Consider the following 13,360-nt stretch of genomic DNA (forward strand, 5'->3'; position numbering starts at 1 on the left):
GAAAAACTAAGGCTGATTCGACTCTTTTACAAGGGCAGGAATGTCAACATCGATGCGAGCCGCACTACATATCCTGGCGGGCCGCCAGTTGGACAGCCCTTTCTTATATCATGGTGGACCTTTGATCCTGGAACCCCACCTCCCGTGAGAAATTCCTGTGTGCGCCACTGTCGCTAGCATAATGTTTTGTTGGGTATAGTACCACGCTTTCACCCATGTAAAAAGTTCTACATTTCTTCACCGATCTTGTTACATTTCATCTAAAAAGAACATCTAGTTCTTTTGTTAAGCATGCAAAGTGTACAACATTTCCATTTTGATGACTCCCGTTTATTCGAGCACTTCAGCGTAATTTATTAGCGTTTGTTCGGAACGACGTGAAACAACATCAGTGAAGACTTCCGCACTGTGACTCACAATGGATCGAACAATAAAACCCCTTTTTGGTTGCAACACGCTACCTTGAGATTTCGAAAAATGTGCGATACTTTCAAATCTTATATCTCTCATTAAAGTTAACCTATTTTTGAAAGTAATATTATAAAGAGAAAGTGTTTTTGAATTATTTCTCACAAATTTAAAAAGTAGGGTACCGGGGCACATTTATGCTGGTTTTTTTCAATGAATTTTCTGAATTTTATGTTTGAACTCAGGAAATTTCAGACAATGCAGTTTTATGAAGCAGTGAATGGAGTGAAAATTGGTATATTCAACTGCTGTTCAGTTTGTGTTTTTAACCGTTAAAAAAAATACTTTTTGAGTCCAAGTCAGTTGCGTAAACGTGCCCCGGACACGGGGCACGTTTACGCAGATTTATTTTGACACCTAACGTGATTCTGTTAGTGTTTTGAACCTTATGTCTTACCATCGTTAAAATAAAGCAAATTTCTTTCAGACTGAATAGTGTGTAAAATAAAAGCTGAACGGGCATGAAGACAGCACAACATTATTGTAAACTATAGGATACGAATTTATAACTTCATTAAAAATGAAATGGTGATTTTAAAAACTAAATAGCCTGAAAATATTTTTAAAAGTTGAGACAGTTTGGAGTGAAAAAAAGACAGGGTACGTTTAGAAGTAAGACACAGTAAGAGCGTGCGTAAACGTGCCCCGTCGGCAAGTTTGGATTTATTTTTAACGTGCAACAAATTTAATAACTTTTCTGTCTATACAAATACATTTCTCAAAAAAGGATAAAATTCTGCTATTTTTTTACATATTTGTTCTTCCTTAACTAAGTATTATTTATTCACAACAAGCTTCAAAACATTGAACTTAAAATTTACTCGACTTGATAAAAAACATATTATTCTTTCTGCATGTTAGACCGAAGGTCGATTGATGCTCAAAAACTGGTGAGGATATTTGCTAGGGAGCAGCACCAATCTGTTATGAATGTTGGCTCTCCAGTTTCAATTCATTTTGAAAAAAGGGCACTGCGTAAACGTGCCCTGGTCTACTCTACAGTAGGAAATTCTATTTATTTTTTTTTCTACAAAATTTTCATCTACAAAATGCTCACGGATATGTAATGGCAATTCTGTTTTAAATCATCATGCATTTAATTCATTCGTCATGGAAATTATTTAACTCATAAGCGAAATTTTGTCAAGATACATTACTTCTTTCACACCATACTAAAACCATAACCTCTTACAGATTTTTGGCGAAACTCTTCCACCGATAAAATGACAGCTTTTGCAGAGCAATAAAGTAAAGTTGGTGCACAATTTTAGCGATAAAAATTTCAAGCTTTTATTTTTTATTGTTCAAGTTCTTTACGTTCTTTCTGGATTTTTCAATCCGTTCTGCGATTAGTATTTTCAAAAATATTTATTTGCCTGCTGTCTATTTCAGTTACATGCTGAACAAGCTTATTTAAATCAATTCTGTGGAATTAGGTTAAGGAAAAGCAGTAATTTTTCAGGACGGTCCTAGTGTCTAGCCAATGTTATTAAGTCCGCAATGAAAAACTAATATTTATTCAAATTCACTCAGAACAAGATAAATAAAATGTGTACTCATAATTTTTTAGCAAATATTTTTGGTGTTACGCTGTTGCGGATGACGATTCCAAATAATGAATTACTCAAATAAAAAAATGCACATAACAAACTGCTTGTTTTGCCCAAAATTGAACACGTGGATTGCAAAGTTTTACCTTTTTCGCTAGTTTTATAAATCACCGCAAGGTAGTATATTCGAGCTCTGGAGTTGCGAATGGAAAGAGAAATGAAAAATTCGAAACGCTTCTTCAGCGTTCGATGTTTTCCCTTACTTCATTCTAAGTAGCTCCCGTGACGGAAAGTGTGAAATGACAATATCTTTTATTTATTTGTTTAGCTGCCAATTCTCATGAATTACGTAACAGAAAGCGTTAAAAAATCTCGTCCACCTAAAGGCTGTAAAGGCCGTATTACTCAAATATAAAAAAATATATATAACAAACTGCTTGTTTTGCCCAAAATGGAACACGTGGAATGCAAAGTTTTACCTTTTTCGCCAATTTTATGAATCACCGCAAGGTAGCATATTCGAGCTCTGGAGAGTTCCGAATGGAAAGAGAAATGAAAAATTCGAAACGATTCTTCAGCGTTCGATGTTTTCCCTTACTTCATTCTAAGTAGCTCCCGTGACGGAAAGTGTGAAATGACAATATCTTTTATTTATTTGTTTAGATGCCAATTCTCATGGATTACGTAACGGAAAACGTTAAAAAATCTTGTTCACTTAAAGGCCGTACTAGTTCAGCTGCGAGTTCTTGTAAACTTTCCGAAAAAGAGAATCGGAAAAACATTTCAATAATCCTTCTTCCATTTCAGGTGTACGAATATTGCAATGTTGACCTGACCTGCATCACTTGAAGGATTCTGTGATCGCCCACCATTTTGGGACAAAAATGATGTGATGTGAACAACGCTGCCTCGCACATTGCTATTTATACATCTCGGATATTGCTCTTCATCCAGTGCTTCCTGTTCGCTTTTAAATCAGATATATAATGACATATTCCTCATTCATGAAGTCAGTTTCATTACAAGTGCATAACTTGCCACACCTTCTTACGACAGCTGATTGATCCTACGCCAATGCATTTGTTTAGCAAAGGCTCCAGCGTTTGTCAAAGTGAGCTACATCAGAATGGTGACAAATCACCTTCCTGCTCTCTCAAGGTTACATTCTGTGTAAGTATTTTTGTGATTCTTAAATTCGACGGGCGTTTTCTGAACCACACTCAAATGATAAAGAATGATCCAATTTGACGCATTATTTTTTTTTCTTCTAAGCTAACATCGAAGATCAGTGGTTAACTTGAGCCATATTAGCCCAGCAAATTAAGGATTTTTCGCACCACAAATTTATAATTAAGAAATATTTTCAGAATTAGTTCCTCATATCGTGTAGAGAAAATCCTAAAAAGTCCTCTGAGTGCCCATGTGAGCTTCCATTCAAAATGACGGATCAAAGATGGCCGTCTAGTACTTTTTGTTTTCCTTATAACTCGATCAAAAATGACCATTTTTCAGTTCTAAAACAACCTGTATGCTCTAAAAGTAATACCGTTTCGATTTATACCCTAAAATAACCAATAAAAAAGTTGAAACACTTGTTTGATACCAAAAGCTAAAATTTCTATTTTCTACGTAATAAGCAGCAAAACAAATAAGCTTCTAAAATAAAGATTATTTTATGGTATTTAAAAAAAAATATTAGCTGCAAAATGATTGATAAATTCTATTTATTGAATAACCAAGTAGCTTTTATTCCATTTCTGAAAGAAATCTTGCTATTTCTAGCTTTGGAATGAGAATATGATAAGGGAAAAAAGTGACATTTTAAGAATTTTCAAAAATATTGCAGAATATCATTCATTTAGTACTTTAAAAACTGGCATCTAATATCTTATTGAAAAACCTGTAAAATATATATAAAGAGAAAATAGTAATGTCAGTAAAAATCTAGAAAAAAAAAAGCATAATCATTCAACATCGTCATCATCCACATCTTCGAAACTGTGTACAGACACTGAATTTTTACATGTTTCACCTAAACAATTCATGCAAAACTTGGAACATTAAAGATCTGCGTTTTAATTGGCATCTGAGATCACAGTCTCACATAATTATGGTTCTTTTGTAGTCACAAAACATTAAGTAAAGAAGAAAGGGGACGAACGAAAGAACGGGAAGTGACGAAACCATTGTGCACAGTTCACCTTCTATCATTACACATCCCCATTCAATCGGATTCATGTTTTTCTTCAGCCACTATTGTACTTGAAGATTAAACACAAAGTTAATGCTGTGAAGCTGCTGCACTTGTGGGGGGGGGGGGGGAGAGTTGCCAGGTTTTAGATTTCGAAGAACGAGTTTTGGTTACTTAATTATTACTCCTGTTGTATCGTCAGATGTCTAGAGAATTAAGTCTTCCCCAACCTAAAAGATGTTTCAAGAACACTTCTGCAATCTGAGTGACCTTTTCTGGATCAAGCTGGAACTATTCAACTGTGAGATTAGAGAAAGTAATTTGAGGGTTTCCTGTAGCAACTTGAAAGCTCCAGATTTCTCCTTTTTAAATATTGCTGACGTGGAGGATCATCTTGTGGCTGCGTGGAGAAAAAGAAGGATCCTTCAAGGGTCCCAAGGCTTCTTGTACTTTCAATATATTGTAACATTTTCCTTTGTATTAAATTGATTTGGGGATTAAAAAGAAAATACACTGATGTTCTAGACATACATCTTTCACTTTGAATCGAGAGCAGGTCTGTATCAGTACCTGTTACTGCGACTGGTCTAGAGCTGGCCTGGCATGTTTTAATTGCAATTGAACAAATCAATACATTGTCTTCTCTATCCACTTGTACAATAGTCATTCATGATTTGTTCTCAGAATTCCGCAACAAGTTAGTCTATATAGTTGTACCCACTACATTCTCTTCAAAAAGCAGTAGTTTCAGATATTTTCGACAACACCCTTCTTTGATTCTTCCCAATGAAAAACAAACAAACAAACAAAGGCGTACAGGTTCGAGAGCACAAAAAGAAAAAGGGCGCTCAAATTCGAGGGCACCTAGGGTGGAGGGCGAACTGGTCCGTGAGCCGATAGGCTGGCAGGCCAGTACACCACTGGTGGCTGCTAATGAAACTGGTTACGACCAGCCTCTGACATCTGAATAATGGCCCAAGTTTTACCTTTTACGGGTAACCAAAATAACCATTTTGAATGTCCGACTGAAAAAAAAAAAGAATACCCAAACTGACAGTGCACAAGCCTGATTTCGACCTTCAGCTACAACCCGTTTATGCGAGATATGTACATAATGTCTCTGTTTAACCTGCGAGATCTCTACTTTTGCAATTCAATTTTTTTTTTTCTTTTCGATTTTTCGACAGAAAAACTGGAAAAAAAAAAATCTTTATTTTTTTTATTTATTTATTTTTTATTTTTATTATTTTTTTTATTTTATTTAAGCCGCCGTATAACTTCCGAAAATTTTACATCTCTACATGTGAGTCACAAAAACTTATCGCAAGTAATGCATTACAGAAACTTTAGAACCATGATTTCTGCATTTTTGATGCAGGGCGTAACTAGAAGCTGAATTAACCCATTTTGACTCTCCTCTTCTGGTTATTTAGAAATTTTAAAGCTCCAGAGTTTGTCGCTAAATTTTCCCCAAAGTTTCAAGGTTTTCAAGTGCTTAAAATTAAATTAAATTTTTAAGTTCTTTTCATTTTTTTAGAAACGAATCATGCGATTTTACTGAGTTGGAGGAGGCCCCAACAAAGCGGAGAGCCTAAGCTATAGCTTGTAGGTTTAATCTAGCAGCCCTTTCCACTTAAAACTTAACATCATTTGTGGACTGCTCCAAAGCACAATTGGTCCAATTTCAACCAACCACACAATCGATGGTAGTACCAACTAATTTAGGGAAAAAAATTATTATTTTCATCTAAATTATGTTGATTTTACATATAATGAAATGAAGTCAAATACAGCTACAAGAACAAATGTATCAGCTGGTGAGTGAGAAATGGCTTGACTATCCTCATATAAATAACAGCCTATGATCGAGTAACCCGAGTGTTTCAACAATGAAACTCGCGGCACGGCATTATAATTTGATAACATATTTTGGTAATATTTAACATGCTTTATTGTGACAAGGCTGAACGCGATCCAGTAACTTAACTGTTTTACTGGCAAGGCTGTGTCATTTCAGAGAAATGGAGAAACGAAAAAATGGTTAACAATGAACACTACCTACTGGCGTTTAGGGTTAATCCACTGGAGTTATGGTTACAATTTCAACTATCAAAATATCACCAAACAGGCAATGGTTCGAATGTAGAAGCAATTTTCACCCGTCATACTTTGGCGGGCAATTTTCTAGTTATTAATATTTAGATGGGTAAATAAAAATAAGTGACGAGCTGAATGATTTCAAATAAAGGAAACATGCTAAATTAAAAACCGAAGAATGAAAAAAAGTCTTCAAAAATTTTTTAAACGTGATGTACTTTTTTTTTTCTTTTAAATGGGCAGCTTTTAAAAGCGGAAACTTTGGACTCTTTGCAATGTAATCCAAGTACTGTTTGACCGTGGATTGTGTGTAATTTGGCAATCTGCCAAGTAAAGACTATTCCATCTGAATGAATCTACAGGGGAGAAGGGGAAACAACGATGGGATTTTGATGCACGCATTTTGTAATGTCACTAGTGCCTTATTTATTTATTGCATTCTCTAAAATAAAATAAGGGAAAACAAAAATAGTCACCATGGGAACAACAAAAAGAAGAGAAAATATTTTCCTTTCGTTCAGGAACGTAAAAGCAAAATGGTAAGCTCAAAACTTTGTTGTGAATAAATAAATCAATTAATTTTTGCCGAGAGAATATAAATCGAATATACTTCAGATTTAAAAAATGTTGCTGAGAGCAAATTTTTCATTTTTACAAAACTTAGGCTAAATAATAGAGAGGCAAAAGTGCACATTTGTAACAAACCAGCTAACACCCCTATAAACTAATAGATACACCCATTAGCGTAAAGGGATATTAGCCTTTCCATGTAATCGATGGTCAGACAGTACAATTTACTAATGAAATACCATCGAACAGTGAGGAGTGATAAGAACACAAGTGAGTGAACGTAATAACAGAGGAAATTATTCAAATCATTGATTCGTCGGTGAAAAAAATTAAATAACAGGATAAAGATGCTGCTTTAAATAACGATGACAAGTGATAAAATTGTTAATGCACAAGGCATTAAAGTTCAGTGCTCATCAAAATATCACCAAACAGGCAATGGCTTCGTTCAAATGTGGAAGCAATTTTCACCTGCCATACATTGAGGGGCGATTTTCTTGTCTTCTAATAAATGCGATAGCAAAATAAAGGGTGTTTTTTTAGAGGTAGAGAACTTTAAGTTCAAATAAAACACAGTTAAATGTTGTTAATTGCCATGAATGTTGCTTTATTCGAAAGATGATTGATTCTTTGCCATTTTTATTTAAGTATGATTTCTGGCATATGGCCACCTCGGCCGGCTCGGAGAAAGTCCAATTGGAAAGTCCGATTTACTCACTTTTTGCAGCAATAGAGGCCGTATGTCAGTAATAAGGTGGCGAATGTTCTCTTCCAAGGCGTCAATCGTCTATTGCTTATCGGTGCGACTCCACATAGCCCCACAAAAGTAGACCAGCGGTGTGAAATTGCACGATCTTGCAGGCCAATTCACCGGTCCATTACGCGAAATTATTCGTTCACCGAACGTTTCTTTCAATAAATCGTGAAACGCGCTGTGTGGCATGTTGCACCGCCTTGTGGTCTATTCATGATGAAATGGCAAACCGGACTGAACACAAAACAAGTGACAGCTATCAAAATGGCAAACATATCAAACAGTGTTGCCAACTTAAAGTTCTATACCTCTACAAAAACACCCTTTAAAAACAGTTGCTGTCAGTTGTATTTATATTGATCAGGAAAACCCATGAGCAGGAAGGTTTTTAAACGTTGACAGGGTGTAAAATAAAACAAGAAATACAAAGTGGATAACAAACAAGAAGTATTTGAAATAAAATTTTCGCACAACATTCAATTTCTTTAATCACAAGTTAAGAACAAAATTCCTTTCATTTAATAGCAACTTTAATGTCCAAAATTAATTAAATGTTGTTTTGTTAAAAATGTCAGATCAACGTAGTAATCTAAATAGAGAGGTTTGGCCCGATGAAAACCTTGCAGAATTTTAATGTGTGTCAAACTGCCTTTATTAATCGTTTTGGAAAAAGAAAGCAAAAAACGTACTAACACAAAATTTAAACCAAAATTCGGTATAACAGTCTTTTAGTGAACTAATCTAAGAACCTAAAGAATTAACCATTTGACTGAAAATAGAACACGTAATTTGGATTTCTTGTTAGTTACACTTTGCAAATAGCAAACAGGAAGAATATATGTCGCTGTTTCATAACCGTGCTTTATGCTATTCCGTTAAACAAATATTTAAATGTGAAAAGCATGAGATATGAATGGGGTCGTTTCCAGAATTTTAAAATTATTTTTTTCTGAAAGAGCATGCTTAAAAACATAGGATCTGACCATTTTTTAAATAATTTATTTAAGTTTAATATTTTTAAAAAATTACTTAATTCGATGCGCTTTCATTGTTTAACGCTTCTACCGATGACATTACAAATGATTAAATGTCTTTCAGTGTTGCCATTCACAGAGAAAAATATTTAATTCGCATCTGTACTCACGTGTATTGGCAACGATATGGTTGATAGCAAGCGTAGAGCGCAATTTTAATTCACTTCTTGATTATCATAACGTGGAAACGTGGTAGAAAGATGCGCCAAAGACGTCATAAAGACCGCGCCTTGTTTGAAAAATCGGACATTTTAAAAAATTAATTTGGAAAAAAAAAATGTTGGGTAAATGAAAGTATTTTCGGGGTCCATGTAATTTTTTTTTTTTTTTTTTTTTTTTTTTTTTTTTGCTCATTCTACCCATTTTAATGACCAAAAGTAGTATTTTTGACTGAAGGAAACCACCCCATTATGTACCTCAGAACCAGACTAACGTAAGTCACATTATCATTACTTTACAGGAGAGCGAAAAAATGGTCCCTCGGTGCATACGAAGGATTAGACTTTTAACACTTGTAAATTATTAGATAGGATTTTTTAAATTTTTTTCAGGATTGCGTTGCGTTACTTGAGCGGGATAAGATTCTACATACAATGCATTAATAAATGGAAAATCGAATTTTTGGATTTACATTAATTTGACTCTAAGGTACAAAACTAAACCTTCCAAATAGTCAAACCTCCCATGTTTTCCCATACGAGTTATATACAGGTAAATTGTAAGATTTTGTGTAAGATGTAATTTATTTCGTATTAAAACTTCATTTTTAATACGGAACTGCGCCTTTTTATACTTAACGCAAATTAATGTTTAAAACACATATTTTTCTCATGTGTAAAAAATCGTCATTACCTTTTCTAACTTTTGATCATGCGCAACTGATCTTATAGCTTGTATTTGGTTGTACTATTCCGTACTAAATGTCAATTAATATCAATTTTTTTTTTTACATCAAACAAAAAAATAGTTATGATTGTCTATTCTTTTACAGGTATGTGTGACTTTCGCTCGACTTTTCTTCAGGAAAGTGTACACAGCAAAAAATTCAACATTGCTTTCACAAATGCTGAAAAACAAACGATTACGACATTTTTCATTTCGGTGAATAAGAGAGTATTGTTTTGAAATTTCTCATCAAAACGTGAAAAGTAAAATATATATATATATTCGTTAAAAACTAGATGTGAAATGATTTTATTTCCAGCGAAAAACAAACATAAGTTGTGCAAGCAACAAATAATTTCGCAAGCATAAACTTCAGTCATTCAACTTGTGATGCATAGCACTGTGAGGAATGGTCTTGTGCCGGAAGAGTTATTATTTGGAGAGTTGTTATTTTTCGCCTCAAAGTTTTAACAGTAGATATGAAAAACAAAGTTCCTCCCAGTTGGTGCCAAAAACTTGTTTTATTCATTTATTGATTGTTTATTTCATTTCGTTGCATAGTCAAGTAACGTGAAATTCTCCAGTCTTCGACATTTTATTCACTGGGCAACAACGATGCAGAATTGGTCCAGAATTCCTACTCGTAAGAAAGTATTGTTTTTTGCGGTGTGTATAGCTGCTGGAGTTTATTTCTTTTGTATTCCAGGAAAAGTTGCAAACTTTTTAGGAATTTATGAACTGAATGATTTGAATAATGACATTGGAGAGACATTTGATGTGGAATTCGCTGAAATAGAATCGAAGGAAGAAAATCTCCTTATTGATACACCTGGTTGTAAAATACCGAAACTAAATCCATACGATCCATCGTTAAAAAATATTATTGGATCCCCATCAAACTTGACATGCCCTGGAAAACCTCTATTTTTCATCATAGAACCTAACGCTGTTGTTAAAGTGAATGAAACCATACTTCTGGAGTTTTACAATATGAAACTGGATGATCTTACGTGTACTTACAGACCTATTCTACGCATGCCCGAAGCGGCTGGTGAACGTTTGGAGGACTTTTATGCACTAGGAAACAAGAGAAGACTGCATTTTGGAATACCTCTTAATGTGGACTTCATTGAAGTGAACTGTAAGCTGATGAAGGAAACATTGACGCATTTTCTTCCTCTAACTCCACTAAAGGTGGAAATTGAACAAAGGAAAAACATATTACTGCCTCAATCGGCAGAAAAACTGAACGTTATATTGATTGGGGTTGATTCAGTTTCTGCTCTGAATTTTCAGAGGCAGTTTAAAGCAACAAAAGCATTTATGGAGGAAAAACTCTCCCCGTTTAAACTTGATGGATATACTAAAGTTGGAGACAATACTTTTCCGAACTTAGTGCCATTGCTTACGGGACACTTTGTGGAATATTACTGGAATGAAACTTTGTACACCAAGAAATTTTTTGACGATTTAGACTTTGTGTGGAAAGCATACTCAGACGTAGGATATCGAACATTATTTGCTGAAGATAGTCCTAAATTTGGAACATTCAATTACGGGAAAAGAGGATTCAAAGATGCTCCAACTGATTATTATTTCAGGCCCTTGGCACTAACTTATTATAACTACGATCCATACAAAAATGGTCATCTGAGTTGTATTAACTCACAAATAGATGGAGAAATCATGATTAATTATCTTAGAAGTTTTGTGAAAACTATGGATGCAAGACCATTCTTTTCGTTTATTATGGTATCAACCCTAACGCATGATAGTCTGAATAAAGCGAGCCAAGCAGACCAACCGATTTTTCGCTTGTTAACCGAGTTCAAAAAGCAAGGTGTCTTTGAAAAAAGTCTTTTCATCTTGTTTAGTGACCATGGAATTCGTTTCGGTCCAATCCGAGAGACTTATGTTGGAAAATATGAAGAAAGAATGCCCTTTATTTATATTAATTTTCCGCAATGGTTCCTTGAAAAGCATTCGATGCAAGCAAAATATCTTCGCCAAAATCAAAATCGCTTAACGACTCATTTTGATGTCCATGCCACATTAGTTCATTTGCTAAGGGTGATGAAATTATCTTTCAAGAAAACAGTTGATGAGGACACTGCGCATGGGTTGAGCCTCATGGATAAGATACCAAATAGCAGAACTTGCAAAGATGCTAACATTTTACCCCATTGGTGTCCTTGCCAATTGCTGCATGACGTTTCCGTCAATGACAGCGTTGTTTTGAAATGTGCCACGTCTGTGATTCAACAGATGAACAAAAAATTGAAACCTTTTGCCAAGAGCTGTGCCGTTTTGGAGCTTGCAGAGGTATCAGATGCCCGTTATCGTCAACTCAATGATGATGTCTTAAGATTCGTCAAACATGAAAGAATCGTCATCAATCGGGAAGTCGTTTTGGGCAAGAAAAATGAAGGTATTCGAGATTATTTGATTACTTTAGTTGCCAAACCAAGCCAAGGAGTGTTTGAAAGTACAGTTCGACATCGAATAAAGCAAGATAAGTTTGAAGTGCTCGATATTAGTAGAATCAATGCATATGGTAATCAATCATCTTGCATTGAAAGCTCAGAAATGAGGAAATATTGCTACTGTTAGTAGATAACAAATGCGTCTATTTCTTGAATCATACTCCTAAATGTTTGTGCTTAAGTAGCTTTTACTTTAACAAATGTTGTTTGACAATGCAGTGTTGTTAATGTCATTCTTTTTAACATCGAGACTTATCTCAACAGAAGTTCATGTTAGCCAAAAGTCCTAAGTAAACGTTTGTGCATACTGAACTGTCAAGTAGTTCACACGGCGAAGAACATCAGAACATTTAATTTGAAACAGTATGAACTAGGTAATTATTTAAATAATAAATACAAGTATTGTGTGCATATATTTTTTATATTATATATATATATATATATATATATATATATATATATATATATATATATATATATCAGTGACGTCACTACGGGGGGCAGGGGACGGTTCTCCCAGAGTGTCACCCGTCTGAGGGGTGACACCCAAAGTGGAATTGGAAGTCTTTTAAAAATATGAAGCTAAATTGCATTTTTGAGATTACAAATTTGAAAAATTTCCGCGGTAAAACACCCGGACCCCCTCCCCCTCCCTTTTTTTTTGTCTTTTGTACATCAGCCCACTTAAAATTTCGTTATAACACTAATGTAATTGTTTGCATGAAAATTACATGAATTTCATTTTCACAAAAATTTTATTACTTTTTTTCGCGTTTGTGGAGTTGGGGGAAAGGGTGACACCCCAAGTTACAGACCCGGGTGTCACCCGTGCTAGGTACGTCACAATATATATATATATATATATATATATATGTGTGTGTGTGTGTGTGTGTGTGTGTGTGTGTGTGTGTGTGTGTATTGCACATAATTTAAGAATAGCACTTGCCTTATAAAGGACTGAAAAGAAGCTTCACTGTTTTGAAGTTCCTTGGAATAAAAGTTTCTTCAATAACACACTAAGAAATTCATGATGTTTCCTTAAATAAAAGGCATTTGTTAAATGAGTTATGCATTAAATTTGCAAAATCAAGTACAGTAAAATGCCGTATTTTCGGAAGAGAAATAAGTTGCTGAAATGATGTACATGGTGTCCGAAAAGTCCTTGACACATTTAAAAAATTCATAGAAAACCAACAAATTGTCGTATGAATTTGCGGTTTGCACCGTAATACTTCACAGGTTCAAGAGTTTTTATAACATCATAAAAAAAAAAAAAAAAAAATTGAAAAGGGGGAAAAAAAGAAGAAAAAAAAAGGCATTTCGCAGCC

The 13,360-nt window shown here is 34.5% G+C and overlaps 1 protein-coding gene across 1 annotated transcript; it reads left to right on the forward strand.

Moving 5' to 3' along the window:
- Positions 1-9,889: 9,889 nt before the first annotated feature.
- On the forward strand, positions 9,890-12,236 carry LOC129225988 (uncharacterized). The gene has a single exon (XM_054860561.1). The coding sequence runs from the start codon at positions 10,165-10,167 to the stop codon at positions 12,157-12,159; it is 1,995 nt and encodes a 664-aa protein (XP_054716536.1). The 5' UTR covers positions 9,890-10,164; the 3' UTR covers positions 12,160-12,236.
- Positions 12,237-13,360: the final 1,124 nt, after the last annotated feature.

This window comes from Uloborus diversus, chromosome 7 (genome assembly GCF_026930045.1).
Source record: "Uloborus diversus isolate 005 chromosome 7, Udiv.v.3.1, whole genome shotgun sequence".
NCBI classification, from domain to species: Eukaryota; Metazoa; Arthropoda; class Arachnida; order Araneae; family Uloboridae; genus Uloborus; species Uloborus diversus.

Coding starts and splice junctions, on each gene's coding strand:
- LOC129225988 (XM_054860561.1), top strand. CDS start 10,165: ATGCAGAATTGGTCCAGAATTCCTACTCGTAAGAAAGTATTGTTTTTT.